Raw genomic sequence first — 26,040 nt, 5'->3', positions numbered from 1 at the left:
ACCTGAGCATCCACTGGATGCAATTTGTAAATAGATCACATAATAAAACCATGCAGTGAAAGGAAAAGAAAAAAAAACCAAGAGTAAAACAAAGAAAGGAAGGAAAATATCAGAAGATGAAATGCAAGTAGTGATTCTGATTTATTTTTACTTGTTTTTAATCAAATATACAGCTCTGGAAAAAATTAAGAGACCATTTAAAATGACCATTTTCTATGATTTTACTTATTTTAGGTAAATGTTTGAATAAAATGAACATTGCTCTTTTATTCTATGAACTACTGACAACATGTCTCTGAAATTACATGCAAAAATGTAGCATTTATTTAGAGAAAATGAGAAATGGTCAAAATAATGTAAAAGATGCAGTGTTTTCAGACCTCAAATAATACAAAGAAAAGAAGTTCATATTCATTTAGAAACAACAATACTAAACGAACCCAGGAAGAGTTCAGAAATCAATATTTGGTGGAATAACCAGGAGGTTTTCAATGGGGTTCAGTGCAGTGGAGTCTCTTAATTTTTTCCTGAGCTGTATTTTTCAAAAGACAAAAAAATATGTTTTCACAACAAAACCACGCTCCTTAGTGCTTATTCTTTCTATCCGGTGTCAGTGTTTATGTCCTTGTGGGGTGTCATGGACTTTCATACGTATTGTTTCAGGTAGTTTTTACAAAACTTAGTTTTTTTCTAAATTCCTTCTCTTCCCAGGTGTGTTTTTATTATAATGCAATGGCTGCTATATTGAATAGAAATAGAAAAATAACGTCATTCACTGCTTTTGCTGTTGAAGGTTGCACTTTTCTCAAAAGACCTTCCTGTATTTTATCACACTTCTTCTCTTGAGCCTTTTTGACTCATTCCTTTTTTCTTTTTAAAACAACTTTTATCCTGCTTGGCACTCTTTCTCCATTTCCTCCTCCACCAACCTGCACCAACCTGCCGCTGGTTCATAAAGAAGTCTGATGTGATTTATACAGTGTCATTTCCTATAGCTCCGACGTGGCTTTAAACTCAGAGGGAGATCAGAAAGACAGATAGAGCAGCCGGAACAAGAGCTGGTTTGTGTACTACAGAGTAGTAGGCATAGCAACTGCCAGCCCTCTTTATTATTCCTGTTTTCGATTTTATTATTCACTTTATTCTTCACTTATTTCTCCCATTCATATTTCTCACAGTGCATATGCTGCAGGGCAGCGCTGTTCGCCAACCTTTTCATCCAGAATGCCGATCATTTCTCCTCACCGTCACCCCCTCTCCCCCTCCTGCTCCAGACTCTCCATCCTCTGCTGCTGACCACTAGCCTTGACAATATTAAGACTTGTGAAAAGTATACAGTGCGCCCTGACACCATTTCTATTTTCTGTCAGGTCTAATCTCCCCCTGGGCTTCTGGCACACCTTTTTCCATTTACTGCGCTTCATTGTGTTGTCAAACTCTGTCTCGGTTGCTTTTGCAACCCTGCTGCCAGATCACTGAATTATACCAGAGATGTTTTTCTTTTACATGATGATGTTTTTGTCTTAACACATGACCTGATGATTGGAGGAATATGTCAGCAATATGCATGATCTGAACACCTTCCACATTCATATTCATCTATATATTTTTTCTTTCTTAGGGTGTAAGAACTCATTTTTTCACAATCTATTATTTTTTCTTTTTGTATGGCTAAGATGACTAAATAGTTGATGTTTCTATGTCCTTATTTGGAAAATGTAGCAGAAATGCCCTCTTTAGATGATATAAATGTATGAAGAAATGGAAAAAGCAGCACATCCACCGACATCAGTGGACGGAGGTGGGAGTGAAAGACATGGTGACTGAATTCAACAGAAACTTCACACGTAGCAAAATGAAATGAACTGAAAAATATAAAACACTGTTTGTTGTGTCTTTTTGAGGGGGCAAGTTAATTTTCTAAACTAGCATACTTTTATTGGATGCCTCCCACATATGATCTTCTCCACACAAGTTCACTGTTCTTTACTGACTTTATGCTGTTTTAGCTGCTTTTGCCACTTGTTGGCATCTCGCTCATATTGTTGATAACTGGGAGAAAAGAATATGTACAAATATTCATCAAATTCCTTCACATTGGGTCATGCTGTCAATATACAAAAACAATCTTCTTTTGGTGCAGTTGTTACTCTAAAGCCAATAACATATATTACTGTGTTATTGATTGTGACTACAGCACAAGTAGCTGGTTGAGGAAGTTAGAAAAGTAGCAGTTTATAAGTCATTACAAAAACATTTTTTGATTTAACCTGAACAGGACATAAATGTTCATGTGAATCACCATCAGGGTGCATGATTACTGCAGCAGCTTCCCATAGACCTGCTGGTGTTGCTAAGAAGGTTGTCTCGATAATGTCAATTAATAACTACTATTAAAAGAGAAATTACATCCCATCAGTGTTATTTCGTTTATCAGATCTGCTGAAATCTAAGATTTTAAATCATAGATTTAATGAGTGTAGAAACAATAGTTGATGCGTAAAAATACTTAATGGAAAAAATCTAAAAATAAGTGTATTGTATGTTTTTTTGTCTGCTCAACATACCTAGATATAGACTATTAGACATCTATAATAATCTTTTCAACCACAGTTGGTTCATCAATCTACTGAATGGTTCCCCTCCAAATATGTGCAAGCTGATGTAATCTAAGGAAAATTGTATTGGAAAAAAAACATTTGTTTTGTCATTTTTTCACCCACATTCAATTGAGGTTGCCTACACCATATATACAGTGTATCCATTCATTGCTTATTAAAAAACAAGAAAAAAAGTAGATATGAATCACCTTACATAACACAAGTCTTACATTGTCTGCACTAATCAGGCTAAATAAACAAGTAGCTTTGATCTGATGGCTTGCACTTGTGATCTCTGACCTTTCCTTGGGCCTTGATTCCAACAATTTCCAGCTTGTTGAACCAGCCTCTCTCCATCACTGACCCATCACGAGTGTGCCCTGGGCAGATGCATCAGATTACCACGCTTATTTGAAGTCATGAGGAACAAATAAATGAAATTATCCAACTTCAGATTCAGAGAAAAAGAAAACACCACGAAAAAAACACAAAAATCACCAAGAAACACCGGGACTGGATTCAACATTGGTATTGCTTCTAAAACCACGGCGTTGCAATTTGGTGGGATTCCTGTCTTCAACGTCACATGATATTATCTTTATTGATGTGTGTCAAGTTGCATAATAAGGGTGCAGCACAGTAGGTTGACCTGTTATATAGAAACGGTCTAATCTGCTCCCCCTCCACCTTTATCCGATTAAGGTGCATAAGGCATGTAGAAAAAAGCATAATGTGAAATGAAACAGATTAGGTTGGATAATGCAGTGTAATTATGTAGGATTATATTAAATCAGTAATGTTATAAGATAGATTGTGCCTTTAGGTCATATTAATAATAATAATACAAATGGGAGATTAATGAGGGGAATTAAATGCATTCATCCATTTTCTATAACTGCCTAATCCTGTTAAGGGTGGCGCCGGGAGTTGTGCCTATCTCCAACAGCCAGTGGGAGAGCAGCAGGGCAAACCCTGGTCAACATGTGCACAGAGATAATCACGACTTATATCAAGGTAGACTCACCAATCATCTTAATATTATTGCTTTTGGATTATGAAGAGCAACTGGAACGACAGAGAAGATGAGAGCTCCATATTACAGACCCCAACAGGAAACTGACTCCCGGAACTTCTTGTATTGAAGAAACTACCCTAGAAAACAATATACTGTTTCTCAAGGCAGAGACCACGTTTGTATGCGACCTTAAGTAGAATCTACTTTTAGTTCTCACTTCCAGTTAAATCCACTCCAATGGGGGTAAAACCTTTAAGTTTGGGAGTTGCAAATGTGAAGCTGGTACTTTTTGTTTACTCAAAAGCTAACAGTGATTTAATCAAGACTGAATATTTTTCCTTCCAATTGTCTCTTGAATAAATAGCACTAAATAATTTTCAAAGATAATCATATTTTCATGACTTACTTATTAAGTCTGGCAGTCATGTCTGGAGTAATTAAAACTTAGCAGAGTTGGAAAGGATAGACCAATTTAATTAGTTTTTCTTACAAGCGTCTGAGTTTCAAGTTTAATTTCAAGTTTATTTTTAACAATGGGACAATGCATACTAAAGACTATAGCCAAGTGATACATTTCTATTTCTCGTCCCTTTGGCAGGTTGATGTTAAAACACAGATAATAAAAAACAAGAATGGAAATCAAAGATATAACACTAACACATGTATAAGCAACCATAAATGCATACATTTATGACTTTCCAAGAGCCAGTTTTTTATTCTTCTGTTTTCTCTGTTGTATGTCTTTCTTCCACCTGTCCATCCATTAGCTGTCCATCAGTTATTGGGAAGTCAGTTCCAGGAGGGATATCCCAACATCTGTTTTCCTGTCTCTTTTTAGGGGATCCAAAATTAATCCTATGCCAGAAAGGAAAATATCTATGCTGTGGCTTGTGGATTTGTGGGTCTGTGCTGGAGTCCAATAAGGCTAAACTACAGAAGAAGACAATGAAATCTTGAGTCTATTTATCTCCTGCTCCAAGTATCATCACTCGTAAACAGAGGAGAGCAGTAATAGTTACATTTACCAGAGTCACGTCTCTGTTTGAGGAAAATACTGTCTCCCGCACAGAAACCAGCACTTAAAATTTTCCCCTTTGTGAACTATGGCCTCTTACGAGAGTAAAGTCAAAGGGCTCTAAAATCTCATCTGAATGTTTTTGGGCTCTCTCCTGGAGCCGGGCCTGTCAGAGTCTCTACTTCAAAGGGCAGCAGGAGGTCACCTAGAAGTGGGCCCACCTCCTACAGGGAGAGATGTTGAGTTCCAGCTAGCAGGCAAGAATCATTATAAGTTGGCATCTGAGATCTGAAAACTGCCAAATGTTGACTGATTTAAACTAGCATGAAATCACAACAGAATTTCATTATGTGTCTTTCTATAAGATTAATAGGGAAAATTTTATTTTCTGTCCCATTATTCTTGAAAAAAAAATTTTTTTAAGGGAAAACTACTCCCCCCCTAAACAAAATGTATTGAAGAAACTACACTAGAAAATAATACACTGTTTCTCTGCCTTGAGAAACAGGCAGAGACGTGTTTATATATACACAGGTGTTATACGCAACCAAAAGCGTGGTTCTCGCCTATAATGTGGTCTCAGCGGCACCAAATGCCACATCGCCATATGGGTAATGTTTTTTGGGGTTGCAATAAAAATAATAATTACTCGGAAATAACCAGGGTACAATAAATTAAACATCCGTTCGGCGGCCACATCGCGCGCATATCCTGCCACCTGTTTTCTGCGCTCGCTTCAGCGTCCAATGAGGAAGGAGCGGCGGTTCTGGAGGCGGAGAAAGGACGCAGAGAAGTTGGAGGAGAGAGTGAGAGACAGAGACGGAGAGACGGGGAGCTGGGGATTGAGTGTTATAGTCGCTGTTGTCACATATTTAATCACAGACTTTACTGCTCATCTTTGGATTGTTAAATCACACCCAGGCGAGTTTCTCCCCCCTTTCTGTTTCTCTCCTTTTTGCACATTTTATTGACGCGCAGCCACAGGTTGGAACGATTTTAATCCAGTCACCAGTGGATTATTCCTCCCCATCATCTTCTCCCTGAAGCGGGTTAGAAATGTGTACCGTCGAGACATACGCGATGATCGTTTTAGGGGAAACAAACTGAACATTCAAAGTAAGGAGGAGGAGGGAGAGACATTCATTCATTCTGCGAAGAAGCGACGAGCAAATTTTGTCTTTTCTTTTGGTGAGACGAGGACCTGTGGAGGGGCTGAGAGGAGACGAAGCGGAAAAAAAGACCAGGGGGATGGCTCTGACAACATGAGAAAGAAAAAGTGTGGTGGTCCTGTTTTTCAACCAGCCAGTGATTGAACGCACCTAACCTGGGGGGCAAGGATCGTGGGAGAAGAGGTCGGAGGTAGGTAAGGGGGGAACAGTCGGGAGGGGTAGTGAAGGTATCTGGTTATATCATACTGAAAGTAGGTTATTGCATTTTGATCAGTCGCCGGCAGCTGATCGCAGCCAACTTATGGTTAACAGAGCCTTCGTTGCAGCCACGCTTCTCCTGCAAAGGCAAATTGACAGATGTGAAATTGTTATTCTCAGAGTCTCTAAGCCTGATCTGATTTTTATGGGGGTAAAGCCAGAGGATTCCCTCCCTCCCCCCTGACTGACAACATCAGTGTAACACAGATGACATTTTATGGGAGAGATTTCTGGGCGAGCTGTGGGATGTGAGAGAACAAGGAGACACCAGGAATCAGAGGGACTGAGGATAGAGAGAGTGGCTGGCTGGGCAGCTGACTCAAATGTGACTAAAGGAATAACATTTCCTCCAAATTATGCCACCTCACTGCACTCTATTGGCCCTTTTTGTCACACACACCCAACATTTGGAGACTTGCTCCTCATTCGTTTTGATCTCAGTCCTTCCCTTTCATGTTTGTCTGTTGCTCTGTTGTGTTGCATGAAGAAAAAAGTGAGTAATCATCTTCTGTTTGTGTTTCTTTCCCCCTCTGTGTGTTAAACTGTAGTCAGGTGCTTGGCCACAGCTCTGACTATGGAGCCTCCCCCTTCTCTGAGCATGGCTCTGCTAGGAGGGAGCGAGGATGAGGACCAGCGCTTCCTCCTTCCTCTGGGCAGCATATCCCATCCCTCCACGGCTGGCAACCAGCCAGGATCGAACCACTCCAACCATACAGGAGCTTCAAGTATCGATCGCCTGAATGGCAGCACCCCATCGCCGTCCTCCGCCACACCCAACTTGCCTCCGGCGCCCCTCCCTAAGTTACCTCTGTCCTCCTCCGGAGCCCAGCCTCTGCCTCCGCCCATTCCCAATGCCCTGCACCCCACCAGTACCCCACTTTCGTCCTGCCTGGGTTCCCAGCACAGCCTGAGTGGAGACAACTCCCCAGTCTATAATGCCCTCTTTTACTCCTCCCACTCGCCCTCCATGGAGCGGGACAGGGACAGAGAGCGTGACAGGGAGAGGGACAGGGGCAGCAAACACAGACAGGCCAGTCCACTTGTCCACCGCAGGGACAGTAACCCTTTCACGGAGATTGCCATGAGTTCCTGTAAGTACACAGGTGGGGTCATGAAGCCCCTGAGCCGCCTCAGCGCCTCCAGGAGAAACCTCATTGAATCGGACAGCAGCAGCGAAACCAAAGAGGGTGGCGTTTCGGCTGTTGCTGGGGCAACGGCGTCTGGCGGACATGACAGACAGCGAGACGCCCCTCCCACTTACTCAGAAACCCAGTCATCTACTCACCAACCCCCTATCCAGAGCCCCCCAGAGATTGTGATCTCGTCCAAAGAAGACTCACCGTACCCCAGACGAGGGTATGACATCACTGACTCCACGTCCAACCAAATGTCCATCTACCACCAGAACCACGCACTGGTGGAGAGTAGGCGGGGACAGTCTGAGCGGGGCAGCAGGCAGGGAGGGGTCGGGGCAACGGGCAGTGGGGCCAGAGGCAGCACCTCCAAGGCCCCAAAACGAAAGAACCAAAACATTGGCTATAAGTTGGGGCATCGCAGGGCGCTATTCGAGAAGAGGAAGAGGCTGAGCGACTACGCCCTCATCTTCGGGATGTTTGGCATCGTGGTCATGGTGATTGAGACTGAGCTGTCGTGGGGAGTGTACAACAAGGTGAGTATGATGTATCTTCACATGATGACGAAATGTCAGACAGGTTACTGCTGATTACATGAGGAATTTAATATGTTACACACATTACATAGCAGCAAAATATTAGAAGGCAATACCAAAAAGGTTTACTTTGTGGCCTGGTATGATTGGTATCCTTTCCTTCAAATAAGTGAGTGAACATGATCGCTAAGAAATTGAAAACCAGATAAGTTATTTATTCAAAATCAGCAACAATTGTCTCATGAGATGACTGATAAGGGAGCATAATCTTTTGTGTACTGTTATGTTTTTAATTTATTTTAAAAAAGAAATGATTAGCAGTTGTTGAATGTCTGGTGATAAGTGTCAGGGCACCAGACAGTAGACTTTTTACCAACATTTTCAAGCCAAATATTGTCTACAATGCTAACAAAATTGTGCATATTGGCTATGCTCCTTAACACAAATTTTTAGACACAACATGAATTTTTGTCATATTTTTCTAAGACTAAAAGGAAGTATTTTTACATGAATAAATTATAAGCTCTTGCAGTAAAATTATATGTCTTTTACATAAATATAGCGTCAGCCAGCATGATACGATAAAAAGCTCCTCTAATATTTGCTTTTAAAAATATAGTGTATCTTACAAAAATGCACTGATACTAGTTTTAGCCAATTACAATTTATGTTTGAAGACTATTATAACAGCTTACCTTCTTTTCTAGTCTTTCTCCCATAAGAGCTCATTCACTGTTAATGTTAGGAGCAGAGACAGTGTCACACTGTGTGTGTGTAGAAAAACAGTGCGTGAAAACAGGGTTTCATTCATTTAAAATAAATACAAAATGACTTTGATTTGTTATTGTAAATGGCCTGTAGCATTTTATGTCAGCACTTCGTGCAAACAACAGTCTCTATGGGGCCTTTCCCATCAAACTGGTTCCAGTGCTTAACTGGTACAAGTGCTTACTAAGCACCAGTTCTTTGTTTTTCCACAGAGATAAACCCTGGCTCAAGTCCTGAAAATCTGGAACCATCCCAGCCCCAGTTCCCTGCTTAGCAAAGCTAAATTCCTCTCAGTTTAGTTTTTTAACAATCAAATTTAAAAACTCAAAACCCTGAAAACATTTTGCTGAATCTTGGATTAGCATCAGAATAAGAAAAGATGACCATTACTTATCGTGCAGCAGTTTCTTTTGAAATCACCTGTATTTACACTGAGTCCATAATTTAAATTTCCGACTCAGTCTTATACCACTGTGGGTCTTTTAATATATCCAGTTGGTGAATAAATGATGCTATAAAAGTTTAGCTTCCATTTTTCAGCCCATGGTTCAGACGAGAGATCAGCATCAGGATTGATGAAGAATGAAGTACTGCTTATTGCAGGAATAATAATATATTCATTTGTTTAAATTACCTCAATGGACTACACTAATTCATAACAACAAAGAATGAAACAAAGGGAGGATCAGAGAAATAACAAATGAGATATTTATAATGGTTTGGCTCCCACTTGACTCTCAGGTGTTGGAAATGCCAAACATAAAGATTAAGAAGAGGTTCTAGTTAAGAACGTTCTAGGTGGAAAAGTCCAACATATGTTTTCCTTAGAGGACGCAGACCCTATGCTCAACTCTTAGATTTCTTAAAGGTTACAGAAATGCCCAAACCCAGCTTGTTTCTTAACAGACAGAGGTCTAAGGCGCAGTAGACATAGAACACAGCAGCTTTTCTGTAATGCATTCAGCCTTCCTGGTATCTGCTAAAACCAGCTCCGAGTTAATTCACTGCTTTGCCAATTTGACAAATTGTTCCCAACGCCGGTATGAATTAATATTTTGTGGCAGATGGCTCCTGTTTGTATCTGAAAAAAAAATCTGGTACAAAACCACCAAAACTGCAGAAATATGAAGTGGTAAAGAATAAAATACTTAAAACCTGCCGAAGCCCAGATTCTTTATGAACAGCTGATATGCTGAAAATGTGGTTTCCTTTTAAGTGCCTTCCCATATATTTTGCTTTCTAGAAGCATGATGCAAAACGTTTTAAATACTTCTTTAAAGTGAGAATCAACCCTGGAAATATTCCTCTGAACTACCATATCATGTTTGTAGTTGCATTTGCCAAGGTCTGTTAAGAATCTCTTATGTTAACTTTTCTTGTGCTGTGTATTGTTTTCATCTATTTTCCTTTTATATTGTAAGTAACCTGTGATGCAATTTTGTCATTTCAATACTTTGAACTTTTTGAGTTTTGGTCATTTCATATTCAACTTTTCAGTGGAAAAATGTGCTATCTGCCATTTAAAGTAGGGTGCAAGACATGTTTTATAGGACATTTGAGAATTGATATGATTACTTGTATCTGCAATGCATCTAAAATACTTAAACAGCTAAACAAATGAACTGGAATAATATGGTACCGTTTAGTCAATATAGTTGTTTCAAAGGCATTAAATAAAAGTAAAATTAGACAAATAATAATTATAAAGTCTTAGTATAACTGGAGGTGTGAATTGGCAAATGGGTGAACTGAGCTGGAGCTCTTGGGTCTTGTAAAGAAAGTCACCATCCAGGTTACCCTCATCTTAATGGGTCAACAGTCAAGTTAAAAAGACACATTTAGCTGACAAGATGAGGCTTTTAGACACATTTTTTAAGAAATTAAGTATGCTCAATTTTCTGTCTTCACAAATGGAGCAAAGGCTTCACAAATCTGTAATCAGTGTAGCTCGATAAGTGTTCTTCATTAGCTCACTGGGTCAACAAGAACTGCTTTCCTTCTTACTTCAAATCAGGAGTCTCAAAAATAAACTCAAGACAAAATCCAGGAAATCTTCGAAGTGAATCTCATACTTCTAAAAAGCAAGTTTATTCCCCTTTAAATCATAATTGTAATGTTGTGGGTTGAGCAGCTGAGTTGAGTCAGGTTGAGTAGCCTCTCTGCTAATGTGAAACAGCGTATTCTGCTCATTCTTGGTGTTGTTTATTGGTTTGGATGATTGAAATGTAAAGAAAAAATACATATTTGCAGTTTATTCGTTTACCAAATCTAAGTAGTGGCATGTCCCTCCTCATGCTCGTCAACAGCTCGGTCACACACTGTTGTGGAATGGCATTCCATTCCTTGAGCAGCATTTGCTGCAAGTTTGCCACTGTGGCTTTATCTGTCACTCTGGCATAAAGACAGCATGCTCCCACAAATATTTAGTGGTGTTGAGGTCAAGATTGCAACAGGTCATTCCGTCTTCTCCTCTTCCAAATTGTGGATGTTGTGTTTGATAAACCCTGCAGTGTTGGGGGAACTGTTGTTATTTTGGATGATGCATTAGTTCCCAGCTTGTGATGATGTGGAATTGCAATGGTTGCATGAGTGCAGTCCTTATTCTCAACTCGACTTACAATTGTAAGCAGTCAACAAGCTTTCCAACACCTTAAGATTCATTGTCAAAATCATTATTACAACAAAAAAAAATCTACCAAATACAAATTACTTTAATTTTTGTGTTTGATAGGCAGGGGGTGTTCAATTTAAAGCACTCACCTTGATATCCAGAGCCCAGAATATTAGTTTAGACTTAATCTGACCAGACAAAATCACAAGCTCACAGCGACTGAATTGCACTTTGCTGGACACACTTCAGTTTGACAAGAAAAATATAGTGCCAATTTAACACACCCTAGTGAGCAGCCATATTTACCACTTTTGTAGCTTCTAGTAACTCTTCACACAGTCAGACCAGCTCTGTACACACATGTCGGAGGAACGTTGTGCGCTGTAACGACCAAGCTTGACAGTAGCTGCTTCCGGGTGATGTGATGCAACGACACAAAGGACATGCAGGGCAGATTATCAGTAGGAGGCCAGGATCTCATTTGTCTGTGTAATGGCCAGTGTAATAAGCTGAACTGGCCCCTGGCTGTTTTTGTGTGTTTATTTTGGGTGTGTATGTGTGTTAGTTAGCCTCACAGTGTCTTGTGCTCACCTTCCTGATATCCCTGCCCTCATCCCATCCTTCTTTTCTGCTCTGACACATCACAGAGGGCTGGTTCTCTTTATCTAATGACGCGGAAACATTACTTCCACAGCTTGTCACAGGAGGATCATGGATCATGTAAAAGATTTGGTGGCACTCTGATTTACAGGTAGCCGGTTAGATGCTAGGCGTGCTTTGCGTCCCTTTCTCAACGTGTGTGGCCTCCGATTTATCGTACTGGTCACTCTGGGATGGGATTTTCCTGCTCTGTGCTGCCAACTTTCTCTCTTTTCTTCTCCTCACTGCTGTATTAAAATCATCGTTTCAAAAGCAGTCTCTTTCTATTAATGAAAATGTATGGGCCTGAATTTGTCTTTCAGTTCTTCTTTGTCTTTTTCTCCTCGCTTCTCGTCCGACAGTCGTCCTTCTCAGAGGAGACGGCCGGCACTTTCATGTCGTCTTCCTCCATCTGTCCCCTCTTTTTTAGTTTGAAATCCCTGTCCGTTTCTTTATCCGGGCTTCCTTTTATTCCTGTATTTCTTTCATTATTCTTTTTTTCTTCCTCTTCTTCGCTTCACTTTCTTACTCCCTCTGCTTCCCTGCTCTCGCAGTGGGCGTCAAACTGGGGGAGTGTGATCGGAAGAGAGAAGCGGCTGAGTGAGAATGAAAGTCTGTGGAAGGATGGAAGAAAGGAAAGGCGATAATGAAAAGCCTGATTTAGGTTCTTAAGCTACAATCAATGCGGCCCATCTTAAACTGGCAGTATTGTCTATCAAAACAAATGAATGGAGATCCCATGTGTTTGAGCAGGGTAATTCCAGCTCCGTCACCTTAATGAATAATCTATAATCACTCTTGTTAGGAGTGGAGTTCAAGGAAAGCAGGATTAAAAAACCCTCAAACTTTTCAGGAAAGCTTTCTCCAGGATAGCACCCAGACATCTAAATGTGTTCTGGCAATTAGTTTTAGTTTGATTTGGTTTCAGTCCAGCAGATACTGGAGGACCATCAAACAGCTCAAACACTCACTTAGATATCTGAGAAGGACAGAGCCCCACCGGTTGTTGTGGTGAAAAATGGATGGCAATCATGGGATGAAAGCGAGATGGGAAAGAGAGACGAATGGGAAGGGAGCCCAGAGAAAGGTAGAGAGACGTTCGTTCGTTCAGCTGAAACCCGTCTGAGGGTGGAAGCTTTGAATGATTTCTTATATTGATCTCTGAAAATCACTCACCCACACAAGGTCTGTCCACCCCCAGATACATGAACTCACAATTGTTGCTGATTTTATTTGATTGTATTTGGGCTGCATTTCGTGTTTTATATTTACTTCTTGAGGTGGTGTGGAAAAGTATAATCACTAGTAATCGGTTTCATCGCAAAAACCCCTTCAGGTCCATCTAAGTGAACTAGAAATCTCAGTCAAAAGATTTATTTTGATTCAGTATTTAATTACTAAGTGAAATTCATATGTTCCACATGTTTATTTTACACAGTGATATGTTTAAAGCTTTTATTTATGCAAATTCTAATCTCTACAACAATCATTGAGTATTTTTAATACAACAAATATCAGCTTATCATGTGTTGTACATTATATGAATGCAGCGCTTGAGGCTGTGGCTCTGCTGAGGTTTTCAGGAAACCCATTTTTCTCATTTTCCTCTTAATACTTTGCTGGCGAATTCAGCACAATAACACTGTGGTCAGCATGTATTGGTACCATTGGTAGTATAGACAGGAATCCAGCTGGAAATTGAAATCAATTTGTTGGCAGTAGACAGAATGGAGTGCTCTATTTTTTATTTTGTTAGACTTGGATTTTTTTAGCCACATTTTTTCCTTCCTCTTAACTTTATGCTAACATGCTTGCATACAGCACTCTGTAAACATTCAGCTTCTTTACAATGAAGTCTGGTAGCTTCATTCCCTCCTTGTGGAGAATGTCAATGACTATTTGCTTGACTACTGTCTGTAGTTTCCCCCATGATTGTTTGCCATATCATAGCTTTTTTAAAAATTGTTTTTGTTGTTGGTCTTACATGATATTCAGGCTTTCTGAAAACTGAATTTTGGGTTGCTTTTGGCTGTAAGCCATTACTACTACTAATAATAACAATAATTAAAAAATACTACTATCTATTGTACGAGATTCAACTTTGTAATTGAGTTATTAAATAATAACTTGTGGATGATAGTTTGATGCGCTGAGTTGCACCTGTACATACAGCATATTCTGATAACAGTGTCCGTGTACAGTCTCCTGCCAGTGTGTACATATCTCTCAGAGCTCTCTTCAGGAGGTCCAGCTGCTCGATTTTGCTCCCAAAAATAGAGACGAAGAATAAGACTGGAACCGAGTGGGGTGGGCTGGATTTTGCAGAGCGAATATTTGGATGGATAAAGCGAGCAAGGTTAACTTTGGAAGACACGTTCTTCGTGACTGCGAATGTTGCAAGCGAGTGTATCAACAGTTTTTCCGACTCCATCAGCACATTCTGAAGTCAGAGTGTCCAACTTGCTGCTTTGTGGCCTCTGTCTTTCATTACCTTTTCGTTCCTTTCGGCTGTCTTCAAGCCTGAGCACTGAGACATGAGATCCGCTCGATGAGTTCTGGTCGCAGGTTAAAAAACTGTTCTCATGTACGGCAGGCAGCATGAATAATTGAACTTGCTGTCAGGCAAAATGGTGACTTTTCACTTACAAAGCCTGAGAGATGAAAGAGCAGCGCAAAGCCTTTTATATTCTCTCTATAAGTTATCTTCTGCACTGTACATGTTAAGAGTTCCAGGCACTTTTGCGTTTGCATCTCCTGCTACCTCTTCTGCACATCTCTGTGGGTATTTAACAGCTATGTAAGGACAGTTCTTCACGTAGGGCATCCATTATTGATTTTAAGAATATGGGGGAATCTGTGTGAGAGCAACTAAGGATCTCGCAGACTTTGGACCGGTTGCCTGCCATTGTCAGTTCAGCCAACCGGCTCCACACCCCGTTCCAGGCCTGCGATGCAACGCGGGCTATTCTGAGAGAATGCACAGCTGTTGTCAACCACACCTGTCACATCGTCAGCGCACTCACTTTGCACATGTGTGACGCACGGGACGGGCTAACAAGTGGGAGTATGAGCTGTACTTGATGTTGCTCAGCACACGCATCACAAACTGTTGCATTCTGTGTTTTTGAGGGGAAAAAAAAATCTAAATCTTTTAATTTTTTATTTTGAGAATAAGTTTAATGTCTCATGAGCGTAACATGATATGCAAACAGCTGTTATGAAGCAGTACATGTTTCCCTCAAAGTGACTGATTGGCAATTTCTGCTTCTGAGGAAGAAGCCAAGCCAACGGCAGCTGACATGAATGAATAATTGCATCACGCCCAGCTAAAACAGATTTTCTTCTATATGACCAAGCCAAGAAAGCATTAAATTATTGTTCGCCCTGAAAACAAAACAAAACAAAAAAAAATCAATGTAATGATGATTTATACACCTACAGCAACTGATTTCCCAGTTAAATGTTTCTTCTTTTGTTGCTTGGCTGCCTGATAGTGCATGTTGGCAATAAATTTAACAACTCTAAAGGTCAAGGTCTGGATTTAGTTATGGGAATGCGTCCATATTGAATGAGATAAAATACTGAGTTTTTGGACAATGAAGGGGAAAAATTCAGTTTAATATATAAAAATAAAACTAGCTGTGATGCTCAGGAGCCCACCCAGAGTCAGTAAACAGCAACTAAATGTGACACCGCACTTGTATGAAATAAAGTACATAACATTCTCTGCCTTTATAACCTGACTGGTCCTGTCTCTGTCTCAGTGATAACACTGAGTAGTTTTTAATATTTAATGTAGCTGCTGCATTATGATATGTTTCTAAATGCACACGTCTTTCACTCTCTCATTGGAGACACAGCTAAAATATTTAATACAAACAGGGAAGAGACTCCTTAATAAACAGATACAGGAGCTGCTGCAAGCGTCGAACACAGCTGCGTCTACTGAGTTCAGAACACCAGGAAGCGACATGGCACAACGATGGGAGTTTACTGGTTTAATCATAGCGGAGGGAGGATGAGGCAATAGATGAAGCAAAAGGTTGAACTTCATCTGGGGAGTCTCCCGATTGTCCGGGAGAAAGAAAAGTGGTGATAAACAGGGATGAGCAAGATGAATGGGATGAAAAGTTGTTTTAAAGGAAGATGAGGAGGAAAAGAGGGATGGCGAGGGGTCTCAAAAGGGGATAAGGAGAAAGAAGGGATGAAAATAAGTTATGAAGAGGGAGATGAGTGGGATGGAGAGGGGTCATACAGAGAGTGATGAGGAGCAAAGCAGAGATGAAGGTAGGAATATGAATCATAAAAAGGAGCTTCACTAAATAGGGATGAAGCCGATGAAATGGTTGAAGAGCAGACATGAGGATGGATGAGTGCCAAGAAAAGGGGTTGTGAAAAGGGTTGAGGAGAAAAAGTGGGACTAAAAGGTGTCATAAAGAGAAATGAGGAAGATAAGCACAATTAACAGGCCTCACAAAGAGGGATGAGAAGATTAAGTAGTCAAAAAAGAAGGATGACAAGCATGAAAAGATAGAAGAAGGAACGTGAAGACTGATGACGAGGGTGTGGCATTAAATTTGATTGTAAAGGTTGAGAATGAGAGGGAATGAGACAGTAAAGGAAGATGAAAGATTGAAGGGATGAACAGTGGTTGTGAGAGGAATGAGGAGAAAAAAAATAGACATAGAGAAAGATGACATGAGACATAAAGAGGGATGAGGAGGATGTGTGGGACTGTCATTGAATGGTCATTTAGAGGGTTGTGAGGGAATCATACAGATTGATGATTTGGATGAAAAGGGATTGTTAAGAGAAATTAGGATGACCGGTGAAGTTAACAGTGGGTGCAAAGAAGGATGAGGATATTAGTTGGTATGAAAATGGGCCACAAAGAGGAACAAAAAAGTGTAATAGTTAAGAAAATGACAGATGAAGAGGTGACCTAGAGCAAAACAAGGAGGATTATTGGGTTAAAAACTAATCTTAAAGAGAAGATGATGAGGAAGAAAAAGACACATTCAGTACATGTAGGATACATTTTTACCCTTCATTTCTCTGAGACTGAGCTTTAGCTCTATTATACATCAGGAGTGTTTAGCTGCAGTCTTCAAAGACTGATGTCCTGCAGATTTTAGATGTGTACCGGCTCCAACCCAGCAGATTCCCCAGCATGTTATCAACCTGCTAATGGCCAATTCATTTGATTCAGGTGTGGTAAGCAAATTAATGGCTCATTCACTCGAGTCATTCATTTGGTGTGTTGAAGCAGGGAAATACCAAAACATTATAACCTGAGGACTGACTTTGGACACCTCTGCTCTGCATTAAAACTGATAGTATAACCGCTGTTATTTATGTTTTCCTCTGTGTTTCTGAATGGCATCTCATTTGATAAAAACTGTTTGACAAAAAAAAGTCATCCAGCCATGAATTAGTTTAAAACTAACTCTAAAACATAGTGCGGTTGTCTAATTCATTCACTGCAGTGATCTTCCCCATTTTCTCGTCGCTCCCTCTCCTTTTTCATGTCTCTTAAAGTGAGTGTTTATGTTCCCTCCCTCTGGTATTTCTTAAATATGTCTCCATTTCCCCAAGGGGGTCATTGCCATCTCAGTCGGCTTACATCTCCTTCACATGCCCCTCTTCTGCTCGTACGCCATCCCTCCATCACCGCCTTCGCTGTTCTATCTGTGACATTTCTGGCAGGCATTTACTGGTGGACCTCCCTGGACCTTTCTCTGCTTGACCACTTACTGAGGCTGTGTGCTGCTTTCTGACGGTACATGATGATGATGATCGGGGAATTGAACTGCCATCATATTCTTTAAAGGGGCTATCAGCCATCTCAGCACTTCTCTGTCCTTTTACCTCTCCTCCGTCTCCGCTCCCCTCCTTGCTTGCTTCTTAGGGACTTCAGATCCCTTAAGTCTCACCACCAGCAGGTATAAATATCGCCATTTCTTCCAACATGACAAGGTTTCCTCCGTCTGTACGTGTGAGCGCGTTGGTACACATGGGTGTGCTAGAACTTGCATCATCCGGTGATAACATAAACACTCATGTCACAGTGTGTATACCATCTCCGGCGTGTATACACACGTGTGAAGTGTGTTTGTCTTCATGTCATTTTGTATTCAGCTCTGTCAAAAGTAAAACCCACGGATGCACCTGCTGATGTGTGAGCGCTCACATCGCTCTTTGTCTGGATTTAATTGAGTGTGTATGGGTGTAATAGCTTATTCCAAAGTGAAGTCAAGTGTGTGTGTGTGGTCTGTGGGGGTGGGTGTGTCTGTGTGTGTGAGCATTTATTCTGGTAAGGTGCAATCGCTTTTCTGCCTACTGCCTGTTTCCCTGGAGACTGATTGCAAGAAGGCATCACTCTGACAGGAGAGAATCCCAAGGCTAAGTCATTAGCATGCACACACATGGTCATTGAGATTCATTATAAACATGCGTACCAGGCGACTTATCTCTGCTAGTCATGTGTTGTAACCAACATGTGCAGTGCATTGCCTTTTGCATTTGTGTCAGTGCTGTTATGGGGACGGCTGGGGAAAGCCCTTCAGATCCTACCTGTGTGTGTGTGCGTTTCTGTGTGTGTGTGTGGTTGTGTCTGTGTAGGCGGATGCGTGGCTGCCTTCCAGCCAAACTAAAGAAGCTGAAAAAGCTCATTATCTCTGCATGCTGTCCACCAAGTCAGTGATCAATTCACGCTAATCGCACACTTACGCACAACTGGGGTAAGAAAAAAGAAAATCCACATAGTTATAACAACAAATGCACATGCTTGGGAATATATATTACAGTGTTTTTAAAAGTTGGGCGGATGCATACAATCACTTCAAAAAATAGAGATAACTGATCAAATTGAAGAACCAATTTATTTCTCAGAACAATTAGGTCAAACTACACAACCTACCTGATAAAATGCAAAAGCGTGTCACTTGATCAAAATGGATAATTTATTCTGAAAAAAAAACAAGTATTCATGTTAATAAACGTGTCAGTGTGATTAAAATGAAAAGTCCTGACATCACTGTTTATGAAGAAGATAACCAAATGGCTTTGTTACGTTTTCATTGTGACAGTTCACTCTTTTTTTCCAATTAAAAAAAGTCAGATCTTGGACACACCACCTGAAAATCACAAGACCATACTATACACTGTTTGCACTAGACAATCACGTCTGTGAAGACAGAGCTTCACCTGAGAGAAATTGTTCAGTCTTGGAGACATCTTCAGGAAAGAATAATAAAGAAATACACAAAGTCCCTGTGTGGTCCAGTCTCATCACCTAAGTTACTGCTGCACATGGAGAACCACTTTGGGGGGGAATTCCTGAAATGGAAACGAGGAAGTCAGTGTTAGGTCAACAGAAAATCTGAGTTTGGAATACGGCAAACTGTCTTAAGAACTTTTATATTCAAAATGTCTGTTGAAGCAAACATGCCCTGCTTGTGATCGGCTGTTTACTATATCAGCTGGAGCTAGCACCGTTAGCAGGAGCTAATGCGAAATCAAAACAAATTGGAAAACAATGAATGTATGTTTAGTTTATTTTACATTTATATTCATATTAATATAAATATTTATATTTAGATCTGTATTTTGATCACTTTGTCTTAAATCCCTACAGTCAGATAAGAATTTGGACAAGACTATGTGTATCCTCTTACACCAAGCAGAAAACAGTAATCACAAGAACTGCTGACGCTAACTAACACATAGCATCTTTGCTTAATCTGTATTCTGTACCAGAAAGGTTAAAATCGCAATTTGCAAGATTAGAGGGAGTAGTGGTCCATTATCTTGATGAACAACATCTCATCAGTCTCATCCTTTATTCACCGCAGACACTCCAGCATATGCGAATCAAAGCATTAGCAATGATTTAGCTGCATTCTGTACTTTCAAAGAGAGAGCGTGATTATGAACTTCGAGTATCAAGACTTTTACTCTAAGCAAAGAAAGTGAAATTAAGCCTCTTTTATTATTTTATAAATAAGACTTTTTCTTTTGGATGTCACACTGCTTTTTAGATTCCTGTCTGAGACGCAGTTTGCTTTACCCCTTACAAAAAATATGTTTGTAAATTTTCAATATAAATAATTATTTTAGGAATTAAAAAAAAAACTTGAGAAGATACTAATTTGGAAAAAAAATCCCATAATAAGAAATAAACATTTTGGCTGTTTTGGCATCAATAACAAGTAATAAAAAAATAAATAAATTAGATAACAGGAAAACATTTTATTATTGATAATTTTCTCAGACATTTTAGGAACTTTTAATAAGTAATTGATGACTTTGTGTGTCCCTTTGAGTGTAAATGGAACATGACACAGAGGCCAATTTCTCTTAGCCACTCCTCAAAATGGAATAAAAACAAGAGTATACATTATTCAAATAAATCAGATGTGTGTTGATCTGAGTCAATATAAACTTACCTAAACCTGTATATCTCTACAGTCAAAGCACTGATTAAAAAAATTAAAACAAGAATATTTTGAACAAGAATAGCTGGCATTTATACAGGTTGATATTTTCATGCCGTTATGTGAATACACAATCCTGAGGTAAAGATTAGGGTGATGGCAAAGAGACCTCACAGACCTGGGGCTTATAACCATAGATAAATTGTCAAAATACAAATGGAAAAATATAAAATGGTTAACTATCAATTAGAAATGTGTTTGAGTTGTTTAAAATATACACAGTTTTATAATCTTGCTTGATTGAAAACATAAACAGAGTTTAGAATTAACTAAATCAAATTTTTACTTACATCATTATATATTTTCAAGCTTTTCCAGTTTAATGACATTTTATTTACAGTTTCATTGACAAAAGGAAATAAATTATGAATAAATTTCACCTCTAGAGATCCAGGGTAAAATGTTTCAGTACAGCTGGGTCAGTGCACCCTATTCTGCCATCCCATGAACAAACTAGGTCAGCAGAGGCAGTGTGTGAAAATAGATGTAATGCCATTACTAACCAACTATTTACACATTTTTGCTATATGAAAAAGAGGCTAGACTTCATGTCTATGATTGAATTTAAAGCTTTCGTTCTTGTATTTTTTATCTTTTTTTATCAAAGTGTGGTGCAGCATTGTGGTTGCAAACCTGAGTAATAACAGGCAGAAATAGGGTAATTTGTCCAATCAGTACGAATGTCGAGGCAGCACGAGGACGTGGTTGTTACCACTGCTGCCTCACAGCGAGTAGGTCTTGGTTTAAGCTTGGCCACCAGCTGGGGCCATTTTTCCTTTCCATGTGGGGTTTGCGTGTTCTCTTTAGTCCTGCGTGGGTTTTGTCCAGGTGCACTAGTTCCTCCCACAGCCCAAAGACATGCATGTTAGATTGATTGGCGTTTCTGAATTGGCTGTAAGCAGGTGTAAGCATGCACGACTGTGGGTTATATGTTGTCATATGACAACCTGGCCTATTTAGGCTTTTACTCTTACCTCTATGCTGTCTGACAGAAACCACTTCTCTGTAAATCTCTTGACTATCAGGTTTTTACAGTTAGTACTACCTACCATAATGCAGCTTTTAAACTGTGACCATACTAGAAATAGGTTTTAAAATAGCACCATCGGAAACAAGAGATGAAACGAAGTGATTAGACTTGGTAATATCCTGTCACAAGGTATACATTTGAAGAAGAAAAAAATGTAATGGAAAGCTCCCTTGAAAAATTCTGGCATGAAATCCGCCTGTGAAACCACAACCTGTCATTAATTAGTGGCTTTTGGAGGCGCTGGTAGATGACAAGCTTTTGAACTTTGCACACAGCAGAACAGCTGGTTCTCCTCTTTATGCTAACCTAATCCCCTGTTCTCTCAGCAAGACCACAAATAAACGCATTTCAAATGGTAGAAAACATTAACTGGGTACAGAAATGTGACAGTGCTAGCAGATGCAGAAAAAACAAAAACAAATCAGCAATTCTCAGATATGGAAGGAGGATAACCAGATTTCATTGTGCGTAAAAGCATGCGTGTTGTCTGCGTGCGAGCCTGGAACTGTCAACATTCGATTCAGCTTATTTATATAGAGACATTTCAAAACAAATATCATCTCAAGGCTCTTAACAAAAAGTCAATTCAATTCAATCATGCAAACAGATTCGCACTGACATTCATTCACTGTGCTCGACCATATAATTGGCTACAGAGCGTTGCAAGTGTTAATATCGCTTGCGTTTTTATATTTTTTTCACTTTACAAGCACAAACATTTCTGGGTTTTATGTGCCAGCTCAATCAAGTGATGAATAATGGTGAAGTGGAAAAAACAGTACGTTTTCAAGCATATTTGGAAATGTTATGTGCATATACTGTCTTGTGCTTTCACTGAGCTACTCCTTTATAACAACCAGTGCATCAAGGGCCTGTAGTAAGTAAAGTCTACTTGTGTGTAATTGAATCTCAATATTAATGCAGCTTTTCTGTGAAGGTTGGATAAGATTAATGAACAGCATCATAGAGATGAGAACACAACAAACTGACATGACCCAAGAGAAAAATAGGCTGACAACGTTTATATCAACGTTAACAACACAGTATGTGCACAAAACTTTTCTTTATTTTTGAAAGTCATTTGTCTTTTATTCCACTGTAAAATAATTCCCTAATTCATGTTGGTTCACCACAAAAAATTCTTTCAAATACATTTCAGTTTCTTGTTATAACATAACAAAATCTGAAAAGGCTCATTAGGTTTGAGTACTTTTGCAAGGTGCCTCTTTCATGAATGCAAAGGAGCATTGCCTTTTTTGATGGAATTAAGCATTTTCTGTCATTGTAGCATCCAGAACAGAAGCTTGACATTAGTGACAGTATAATAGGCAGATTTGAAAATAAATGAAAGAAGGAAAAGCACGTAGACGACAGGTGGTTGAAGAATGAGACCAGGGAGAGAAATGACGTGAACTTCAAGCCAGCTACATTTCAGCTCAGCCAGTGTGACTATGTTTGAACAGACATGCTGCTGCTGGGAGCCAAAGCTGAAAACCTGCATTTTTCTCATTAGCACAACAGCGTTGGCTTCCCTTGCACCTAGTTTGCTTCGGAGAGTACAAATGAGATTTTAGCAGCGGAGAGGGAGATTGATGCAGGACAAACAAGATGGGGCTTTTGCAGCGTTGTGCACTGGCCCAGAACCACACTTTAATAGCAACAAATGTGAGGTGTCAAGTTGACTTTGTTTGCTTTTTTTGAATCACATGAATAATGAAAATAGTGTAATATTTTGTGCAGTGCATTCTTTGTTTTGAATAATTATGGGAGAAAATAAATTCAAAGAAGACTCTCGGTGAGGATTAGCAAACACAACTCTTTGTATGTTTAAGTGTTTGTTTGATGTTAAATTAATGCTACTAAGGCCAAGAAGAGTCCAGAGAGTCTCAGAATAAATACAGCAACACACCTATTTTCCACAACGCTGACGCGGAGTATATTGTCATGAATTCAAAATGCTGTGTGGAGCGTTTCGTGATGAATGCTTAGCAGCATTCCCCTCAAAAACCCACAGACATATCTGATCTGAAGTGTAGCAGTCTTAAGGTGGCGCAGATCTCGTCTTCGTGGGGTTATCTGGCTGCAGCACTCAACCTGACCTTGTTGAAGGTAATGATGAATGCACTTTGGAGGTTGTTTGTGGCTGCACATGTTTCGTTTTGCAATTCTAAACCTAGTCCTTGAGCTGATGTGGACAAATGAATCATTTTAGTGGGTATGGGCTGAAGAAACTAGAATATTGACTGCTACAAGGTTCATCAGCAAAACAATTTGAAACATTTTGACAACTTCAATATCATTAGCAAGATTATTTATGCAATTTCTTTTTTAAAAAAGCAGAGCATTGATAAATAGTGGCACACTAATACATTTTATCTGTCATCTAAGCTGGTTTTTATTATTAATTTTACAGCAGCTAATAACAGTGTTCTGCTATAAACACTAAAAGTCTCAGGAACTCACTGCTCTCCTGCACTCATTGAGCTGCCACAACATCACCCATCTGGAAAACAGTTGCCATTGTTGCGGTCTTAAAGAAACTAAGGCCATGATTTCAGTGTAACCCATTACTGTTACATTGAATTCATACAATGGAACATGACTGCAGTGTGCAATCATGTTCAACCCAGGTAGGTTTTTTATTTAACTACTATTGAATCCAAATCTACCTGTTGGCGTCGCTCAACTGGATCCCTTCAGCTTTTGCCTACAACGATAATAGGAGAACACATGTGGCCTACTATCAATCTTCCATGAGCAATTAAACACACAGGGTATCAGGATCCTTAGTCAGTTTATGCTGTGATGATTGAAAATTTGCAACTCAACGTTTTCTCTAGTTTTGCTTACGATATCCATTAATTTTTGAACAATTTCTGAAAGTTTTGCCAGAACATAACTATGGCTATGTTCAAATGCACCCCACATGCTCATTTGCATCACACATATTAGACTTTTTCAAGACAATCTGAACGACCCAGTTAAGATCTAACAGTTTCATCTCCCATAAAATACTCCCCACTTTCATATGTGGTACTATAGCGACTGCAATTTGTTCTTTTTTTTTCTTAGCTTCCTCTGAACGTGAATGTAGCCCAAGTCATCTGCATTCACAAAAAACTGTGGAGCACCACAAGGGTGTGTGCTAAACTCTTTACTGTGCACACTACTCACTGACCGTTTCAGTTCTTCACCAACCACTTCCTCCCTAAAATACTCTGATTACGCTGCAGATATCGCCTTCCTCTTTACTACTACAAAAACAGCTGTTTCATCTTACTGTAACCAGAAGTAGAAACTAAAACTACAGGCTTTTCTGGAAGAGTTTGAAGCCCTCCTAAGCATGACCAGGTTTCTCCAAATGCTCCCTCCAAACTGGTGGAAAAGGCATTCATGAGAATTAGGAATTATTCAAAAATACTTAGAGCAAATGAGAAGAAAGAACTTGAGGGGGGAAAAACTGTTTCTGGGCTTAGAATATTTATCTTTACCTTCCAATTATAATGTATTTGTTTAAACAATGCTGTGCCGTGAAAATGAATTTCCCTCTGGGGAAAAGAAAAGATCTAAAGTCAAAAGTATTTTGAGGGGTTTTATTAATGCTAATAATTCAACTAAAAGATCAGACCCAGAGATGAATCTGAAGTGTCTGTGTGAGTGTAGCATGATATTCTCAGGCGTCTGTCCTGTTGACCCGAGCACCACATGCATATTAATATGTAGCTAAGAATAGTGGCCAAGAAATTAATCTTAACTGCCGTATGACTAATGTGAGCTAAATCAAACAGTGACCTTCTAACTAAAAAAGGTATTCATATTTATGACACCAATTAAAACCACTTTGTTGAGGTATTCTTAAATATTAAAATTTTTTAATAACCTTAAAAATTATTGCCATCTGTTGGCATGTGCTTTAAATAAATTTCTGAATTACACCCATTAAATGTTGTTTCTTTGCACAATGTGGTAATATAAAAATTATTGACACATTTCCAAGTGGGCTCAGAATTACAACAAATGATAAAGCATTTCAATATCAAAAATGGACTTTTAAATTAAATTATGTCTCCTGGCCAGGTTTAAATGAATAGAGAAGCTCCAATTTAATTACTTTAGAGTCATATTCAGTAATATTCAATGAATTAGAGTATTGCTTAAAAGTTCATTTATTTCAGTAACTCAAATCTCAAAGTGAAACATTAAATCAATTCATTAAACACAGACTGATGTTTCAAAGGCTTTATTTCTGTTCATTATAAGAATTTTCCACTTACAGGTAATGAAAACACATTCAAGATTTGAATATTACATCAGACCAATTAGAAACATTTATACAGAAATGCAGGATTAATGGAAAGTATTTTTAATAACGTATTAAAGGTTATTATTTTTAAAAGTACTTTAAGGCTGACTAACAAACCTTATCTGAATGCATATTCTAATTTAATGAGTACACACAAGGCAGGTCTAAATTTACCATATAGAAAATATATACATTTGTGGCATGTATGTAGCAATAATTCACAACAATTACAATATAAATAGTTTCTGTCTATATCCAATCACATACAAAAAAAAAAGGTGTTGGGAAGTTTGCTTGTCTCTCTCCAGCCACCATTGGGCAAGAGGCGGGGTACACCCTGTACAGATTTCTAGTAGATCACAGGGTAACACAAAGACATACAGGACAAAAAGCTCACACACACTCACGCCTAAGAGCAAGTTAGAGAGACACTTAACAGCTGAAAGATTTTTCGACTGTGGAAAGAAG

At 39.3% G+C, this 26,040-nt stretch overlaps 1 protein-coding gene across 3 annotated transcripts in view; it reads left to right on the top strand.

The window, feature by feature from the left end:
• The first annotated feature begins 5,433 nt into the window (after positions 1-5,433).
• kcnn3 (potassium intermediate/small conductance calcium-activated channel, subfamily N, member 3) overlaps positions 5,434-26,040 on the top strand; it is a 92,612-nt gene continuing 72,005 nt past the window's right edge. The window contains exons 1-2 of one of the 3 annotated variants that reach the window (XM_032558696.1): positions 5,434-5,989; positions 6,606-7,726. In XM_032558696.1, coding sequence (XP_032414587.1) covers positions 6,632-7,726 — 1,095 coding nt within the window. In that variant the 5' untranslated portion in view covers positions 5,434-5,989; positions 6,606-6,631. Of the gene's footprint in view, positions 5,994-6,605; positions 7,727-26,040 lie in introns of those variants that run through there. The other 2 variants (XM_032558697.1, XM_032558698.1) reach the window with 2 other exon arrangements.

Source organism: Xiphophorus hellerii, chromosome 3 (genome assembly GCF_003331165.1).
Source record: "Xiphophorus hellerii strain 12219 chromosome 3, Xiphophorus_hellerii-4.1, whole genome shotgun sequence".
NCBI lineage: Eukaryota > Metazoa > Chordata > Actinopteri > Cyprinodontiformes > Poeciliidae > Xiphophorus > Xiphophorus hellerii.
Note: the sequence above shows the minus strand (reverse complement) of the source record. Positions and strands in the feature narration are given on the sequence as shown.